This window comes from Alligator sinensis, unplaced genomic scaffold (genome assembly GCF_000455745.1).
Source record: "Alligator sinensis unplaced genomic scaffold, ASM45574v1 scaffold170_1, whole genome shotgun sequence".
NCBI classification, from domain to species: Eukaryota; Metazoa; Chordata; order Crocodylia; family Alligatoridae; genus Alligator; species Alligator sinensis.
In genome coordinates, this window is record NW_005841863.1 from 4257130 (window position 1) to 4264883 (window position 7754).

The following is a 7754-nucleotide window of genomic DNA, read 5'->3' on the forward strand; positions in this document are numbered from 1 at the left end:
GGCATTGCAATGGAGCAGTACCCAGTGGTGCAGCATGCTGAACCATCGTAGCAAAAACCTGCACCTAATTGTGCTGAGCTGGGGAGGCTAACCTTGGAAGCAGTGCTGAGAGGGTTCTAGGAAAAATGGTTGGTGTGGGCTGAGCAGATTCTGATTTAATTTTAAACAGCTTTATTATGACATTGCCACATTCAAGCTGTAGTTTTCCCTTCTAAGACTGCTACTTGGATGCACTCAGATGGAGAAGTTAGTGGATAGTACAGCTTCACATATTTGAAGTTGTTCTCTGCCAAAATCATGGTTTCTTGTGTCTGTTTATAGGCATCTGTGCTGCAGAACATCCGAACTGCTATGAGGAGACAGATGAGACGCCACTCTTCAAGACGGAATTCATCCCGAAGGCGCCTAGGCAGACTTTGGAACAGACTTTTCCATAGACCACGAGTGCGAGGACAGATCCCACTCCTCACACCGGCACGCACTTCACAAACAATCCTAGGTGATGGCATTATCAATCACACAGATGGGAATATTCAAAGCCTCCCACCTTCCCCAGAAGGACCTAACTCAGAGTCAGAGAGCCAGGCCAGGGGACAACAAGATATTGGAAGCAGCAATTTGCAGCCAGTGGCTGAAGCCTCAGAGCCATCACCCTCCACTGTTTTATCTAACACTTGCACAGCTGCTCATGCAGAGCCAGAGACTGGACACGCTGACAAATCTTCAGGTGCTGAGCCTTCCAGCAGTGAGCTAAAACAAACCAATAAAGTGGATTCAGGAAAAACTTTCAGAGATCCTTTGTCTGAAAGTCTTACAGAAACACTCCATGGAGGGGCCACAGCCAGAAGGACTGTGGCAGAGAACAGTAGTTTAAACAGGAGTCATCCACTAAGTGAAGAGCCATGTAGATTGCCTTTAAAAAAATGGGAGTCTGCTTACTTAGACAGCTCTATGAATGTTCGTATTCAGGTGGATGGACAGCACCGATGTTGCCCTCATCCGTATCGGGAGGAACCTCTGGGTATTCATGCTGCTTGTTGCCATTCTGTGGAAGTGCCAACGCTAGAGTCCTCTACTCCACTCTCAGAAATCAATACGAGTGACGATGAATCTTTACTTGTTTGCTAATAAGATTTTGCTTTGGCTCTGTAGGTTTTGTAACTTTGGAATTTACAATACAGTTCACTGATATAATTGACACATCCACTCTCAACTTTGTCTGTTAAAACCAATGTGTATTAATTGTGGACAGATTGCAGTACTCATAACAAGACTAAATGGGACAATTTTTGTCTTCATTGATATGCCTGAAACTCCAGTGGAGTGGAGCTGGGCCACTGTGTGTGATCAGGGGTTGAGAGTGAGTGCAAATCTGTTGTTGCAGTTTGGAAGAATCTCTATCCTTTGTTTTTTTCTGTGCATTTATTCACTTTCACTTTGCAATCAGGGAATTTGAGTTTGTTTCGTTTTAAAATAGCACACGTCAATATTTAGCTTGAGAGAATTTGGCTGGAAACTTGGGTAGTATAAAACGTGGAATTATAACTGTGAACACTCAGCTAGAAACAGCAAGTGGTTGTCCATATAGGTTGTAGGTTTTAATTAGAAATGTTTACAGAACTCTAAAATAGATTACTTCATAGAAAATAAAATTCCTATAGATTCTTTTTTCTGAAAGTCACCACTTTTTCTGCTCCCTTCAGAAATGTAATGATGACTGTGGATGTCCAGAAGCAGCCATTACAACCAAAGTTTCTGTATGCAGTATACAAAGTAAAATCAGGTTTATTTTCCACTCTAATTTTGTAATTGCAGATTAGCCATGTTCATTTGAACCCCATTTGCAGCAATATTTATATTTTATATTGTCATGTATTGTATTCATAATGGTTTATTCAGGTTGAATTGTTCTTTGTTTTTCTCCACTCTCTTTTTCAGTTGAATACAATTACCTCACTTTGGGGAATAATCTGGAGGGGTACAGAGCTCTTGCAAGTCTCATTGGCTTCAAAGGGAGTTGCTGAGTGCCAGTATCCAATGTGAACAGGCTCCTTATTTGCATCAAGCTAAAATATAATGCAACATTATTGGCCTCGGTACAGATGTTTTAAATCACTTACTGGGTTTTGTTTTGTTTTGTTTTAAATCCAGGATAGCTGGAAAGATCAGTACCATTTTAAAGACTGAAATTATGCAGGTTTTAAGTATTTTTTGTAGACCAGTGCCTTTTGCTTTTTTAATTTAACTTGGAGCAGGGGTGAGGGTGTGTTCATGTGGGAATCACCTAGTACAGAACAACAAAAGTCATCTGGTGAAACTTGGCCCTGTTGAAGTAAATGGGAGCTTTGCCACTGACTTCTTCTGGGCAAGGCTGTCATCCATATTTTAGTGTAACTTTATACTTCATTTTCCCTATGCTGAAGTAGCAATGGAGTTTTTTACATAGAGTCAGCGTGGTTTAGAATGTATAAGTCAGTGTTGCTGCTCCTCCGTAGGTGGGCAGGTCCAGGGTGAAGCATATCTCAACCCTCCATCACGTGTCTAGTACTGCAGGAGGCTTCTGAGTTAGGAACGTAATAGGAGCCTTAACTTTAAATCTGCCAGACCGAATTATTCATTAAACATGCATTAATGCTACATTGGGGTTAATCTTATGTAAAACAAAATAAAAGTAAAACTGGGCTGCACTACCCAAATAATCTCTAGCTACTGCAGTTCTCTTGAATGTAACAGGAATTAGGCCTGTGCAGTGAAGTATGAATTGATACCTTAAGGTTGAAATGTTTGCCCTCTTCATGGGATATATTCTATCCTTGCTTTTTGTGTAGTGCTCCCAGTGGGAGCTCTAGCTAAGAAACGAGGTAGGCCTGGGCCCTCCATGCTTTGTTTGGCTCAACAAAATTGTACTGTGAAAGAACTGTAGTGACTTGCTATATGTATATTTTCCCCCTCGGATATAGATGACTTTTACACTGTTTGTTCCAGAACCAGAAAGAAACAGAAGATTCAAAACTTGAATGACATGAGTAGCAGGAAAGAGTTTTGGTCAAAATGCTTTAACAGTTAAGAATCGTATTTATATGAAATAAAATACTGTTTACTCAGTCATTTCCTTCCAGGTGTCTTTATGGTCAGTAGTTCATTTAACCAAACAAAAAGCTAGTTTTGAGAAGTAGGCATTTACTTCCTGGGCATTTCTAAGCATTTTGGGTACATTCCACCTCTGAAAGGTCATGTACTGTAGTCATTGAACTGCTAGGGTTGTTTGTGTCCAAGGCTACAGTTTTTAGTGTGTTTCTTTTTGTCTAAAGGCAATTTTAAATACATAAAGTTGTATTTATAAAGTAGTAAACTTAATTATAATTGGGTGAAATACTTCAGGGTTAATACTGTGCAAATCTGAAGACTCTTATAAATAAATGTATATTTAATTCTGTTATAGAACCATTTTGCTTTCTGTAATAAAATCAATTTTATTTTATGCCTTAGCAATGCCTTAAATTATGGTACCCCCATTGTAAGGCTCTTTTTATAATATATGCACTTTGGAACATAGCAATCTTTTTGATATAGCAGTGAACAACTAGCAGCTTAAAAAAGATCAAATTTCTTTTTATCCAGTCATTTATACCTAGTGTACTTCTAGAGATCCGTTTTTTATAGCTAAGTGGTCATTTCAACACACCAGTTTTTTATTTATAATTATTAAAAGTTTTAAAAAGATCTAGAAATATAAAAAGGCTTTAATGAAATGTTTAGACTCCTCATTACTGAGGGTTGTGGCCCAGCATAACAAGATGTGCAAGCCTGTTCCTTTTTATCAGCACATGACTTCTTTATGTCTGTAATTCCCTTTAGCATATTGTTTAAGATGGAGAATCCTTAAATTATTATTAAGCATTTTGCATCAGAAATCTACAGTTGTGTTCTGTGAACATAAATTGTGTGTGACAATGTCTTAGAATGCAGGGACTTGATAGAGAAGTGGGGTTTGCCTTACTAGGGACGTCATGCTTTCTTAGCTTTTAAAAACGCAGTTATTTAATTTCTGCAGACACCCTTTTTTCCCAAATAAATTGCACGTTCATAAAGGTTTAAAGAACTGTTTACTGTGCCAGAAATGTAAATAGGAAAAATGATCACTTCCCTTTTCATTTCTGCATTTTAGATGAAAGGAAATCACATGCGTGCACACACTTTACAATTTGAAGTTAAGACCATAAAATTGTTCAGATGCTTTTATTCTTGTTAACATGACCCAATTATGCCTAGGATTTTTGAAGTTTTTAAGTGAAAGAGGAAAAGCTGTACTTTAAAATATTTTATGATAGTTATTAAAAAGCTGACATTTATAAAAAGAAGTATATTTAAAATAAATCTGTTCTTGATGTTTAACTCCTGCTAATAAGATGGATGTTCAGCGCAAACATCCAAAGGAAACTAAATCTCACGTGTTGTTCATCTCTCTTGTTAAAATGTGAGTTGCATTGTATCTGAACTTTCTTGCATCTGCCAGTTTGTATAACAGGCCTTGCAAAGTAATTGTATTGCACAATTACCATCTGCATTTTTGTGTTTTCTTTTGCTTTAAAACTCTCTACTTCAACATTTTGCTTCCATTTGCATTTATTCAGTATAATAAACCTTTACATATGCCTTGGTTTGAACATCTAATACCAAATGGTCAAAGATGAATAGAAGCGAACTCCCCAAATGTCCATATTATCCCCACATTTACATGTACAAATCTATTATTTGCACTTACATATATACATTTGTAGGTATTCCTTTTTCTCAGTTATATGCTTGTTTTAGTGTATAGATACTACATACATTTACATATGTGCATACAGAGTCCCTCAAAAAAAATTTTGTTCGCTGCTTTGGAGGCACATCTGAAAACACTTCTTTGATGGTTTACAGTTGTGGCCTCAGACATTCATGTCAAATGCATTGGTAGTAGTGTGCATAAGTGGTTTGAAAAAAAATATTTAACAAGAGTCAGCAATTGGACTAGTAAATATGACTTATTGTACATAATTAAGAAAAGCATGATTTGTTAAATCTGAGAACAGCGTCTTCAAGCCTCTGGTTCTCCACAGCTGCAGAGATGCTCATAATTATTTTGAAAGCCTTTTTTCTCAATTTTTTCCTCAATGAAATTTGTGAACAGATTTCCAGTTGAGTATCGTGGGACAATGTAGCGGTCACCATAAGTAGAGACCAACTACAGATCTTGCTGTCCTAGTGCAGGGGAATTGAATGGTGTCTATTGTCTTCCTGACTTCTCTACAGCTTGAAAGAGTGATATGAGCAAGATTTTGTCTTGAAGTAAATCCTTATGACAGTTATAAAAAGCCTGAAAATAATGGCTTACAATAATGTGCTGACATGACTATAACTATGGTGGCACAAACAGTGATATGGCAACTCTTGAGGTAAGTGAAACTGAAATGAATACAGCCCATAAAATGAAAATGAGGTATTAAAAAATACATACACAAATCATAGCAAAACTCTTTGGCAGTCTGGGCAACAGAATGGATATGTAAGATGGCAGATCAAGATACCAACTAGAAATGCTTCTAAAGGAAATCATATTAAAAAGGAATAGAAATAAATTTCTGCCCTTGCTTATCTAAGACTTCTAACTTCAGTGGAAAACTGCACTTAATCTCCTAAACAGCAGTTGGTATTTTTAATCTGTGCAAACGGTAAAGCCTAAAACAAAATATTGACCTTATGCTTGTGGCCCGATTTCTGCAGGTAGCACAGCAATCCTGCTATTTGTTTTGTTAGTCATTGTCAACATATCAAATTCTATTAAAATATAGTTTTCACTCTCCCAGGCCCCGTGTCTCAGGTTTCTGGCTGCAAGGATTAAATGGCCACAAAGACATTTGCAGGCTGAAATGAGTGAGTAGGATGTTTATTTTTAATGCTTTCTATTATTATGTCTTTCATGTCCTATTAGTCATTTTCTTCTAAGTTGTCTTCCCTTTTTAGCACTTTCCTCTTTCTTTTGAAAGCAAAGCAAGTGGAATTGTAGTAAGTTTGCCTTCACCTCCAAGTCCTTCCTTTGGGCCTCTGAAGGAGATGTTCTTGACTTCTCCTAGGCCTATCCCCAGCCCTTTTCCTTTTAGGCAAAATGTGGAAGGAACAGTCCATAAAATTTGTTTTGCTAGCACTAAGGAAATGGTGGAGCTGAGAGATTGGTCAGTTTGCTATAGCTTTCCCTTTCCAGAGGAACATTGGCTTTTTATAAGCCTTTTTTAAGAGCCTAAGGGTTTGAGCAACAGTTTTTTGATATTGTAAAAGAGAAGTCTGCACGTGTAGTTGTGCAGGCTGATCAAAAGACATTGTCTTCCCTACTTTAGTAGCCACAAGGTTTAGTCCTACTTTTTAAGGTACATGGTGCACTCAATATTCATGAGTTTTAAAATGACACAGGTGAAACATTTTCATCAGGAATTTCTCATGCAACTAAAATTTTGGGATGTGCCTGGGGTTGTTAAAGAATGAGGAGAGAAGGCAAAGGAGGAACTTGCAGTCTTTGGGCAATGGGTGATTATAAGACCTTGAGGTTGGAATATCAGCTATTTCTAACATAACAGGACGTGGAGATCACTCAGTATGATTCAGAATTCTAAAAGGGGAAAATTCAGACCTGGCAGCACTAAAACGTGACATACTGTCTTCTGCGATCGATTGGGAAAACATTTCGTAATTATTCTGCTCTGTCCTTTAGTGTAAATGCTTCAATACTTCATTAAAAAAAAATTCCAACCAACCCTGACAACCTCCAGAAAAAGAAAGTTGAACAGTTATAAAGTGTCCCACAATAACAAATAGGTATTTGTAGCTGCCCTTGGCTACCACAAAAGAGCTGGAACACAAATGTGTATTGTTTCCAAGGTCAACATCATAAAGTGAAAAATGATTTGAAAAATAACTTGTCTGTGTTTCCTGAAAAATATTTCTGAGAGGTTATGGTTTTGCCACAGATGATTTGTGAGTCGCACTGCTTTGTGAGTTCCACAGAAAATTAAAGAAGGAAAAATAAATGATCTGGGTTGACAGGAGTACTTTGATATTGGTAAATTGTCTCTGTGTTTAATATTCATCCTATTTTTAATTTATGTATGTATTTTATTTTTTAAACACTGCAGTGATAAATATCTACTCTGAAAAATCTCAGGTTCAATGTTCAGTAACATCTAGGAGGATGAAGCCTTCCTGGCAGGCTGGTAGGATTTTAGAGCAATATCTAGAAAGCAGCTTGAAGCCTCTGGACAGAAAGATCTTTGGGCCAGTGTTGATCAGCAGGGATTGGGTTGTGCTCGAAGGCCACGGCTCTTAATGAAGGGCATCTTGGGAGAGGAATGTGGCTGCTCGAGGAGGTGCTGAAGGATGCTGTTGATGTGTCCTGAAGCCCTTCCCTAGGACCTCCACAACTCTGCTCCGGGAACAGAAATGGAAACCAACTGTCTGTCCACCCCCCTCCCCCCAATACTTCCTTTTTTCTTAACTTGAGAGAGAGAGAGAGAGAGAGAGAGAGAGAGTGTGTGTGTGTGTCTGTGTGTGTGTGTGTGTGTGTGTGTGTGTGTTGCTAAACCCAAAGACCCAGCTCCTTGGCCAAGTGCGTGAGGGTCAGCTGTGGGTGTGGTGTAGCCCTAAACATCTTGCTGGTTGAAATGTGCTTTTCCTTGGTATGAATGGGGCATTTTATTGGCATGCCTGGTGTTCAGGAAAAA

General features: G+C 38.2%; 1 protein-coding gene across 1 annotated transcript in view; it reads left to right on the forward strand.

Moving 5' to 3' along the window:
* LRP3 (LDL receptor related protein 3) overlaps positions 1-4607 on the forward strand; it is a 33312-nt gene extending 28705 nt beyond the window's left edge. Inside the window, exon 7 of the mRNA XM_006016612.3 lies at positions 322-4607. Within this exon, the coding sequence (XP_006016674.1) occupies positions 322-1128 (807 nt within the window). The 3' untranslated portion in view covers positions 1129-4607. The remainder of the gene's footprint in view (positions 1-321) is intronic.
* The last annotated feature ends 3147 nt before the right edge of the window (positions 4608-7754 follow it).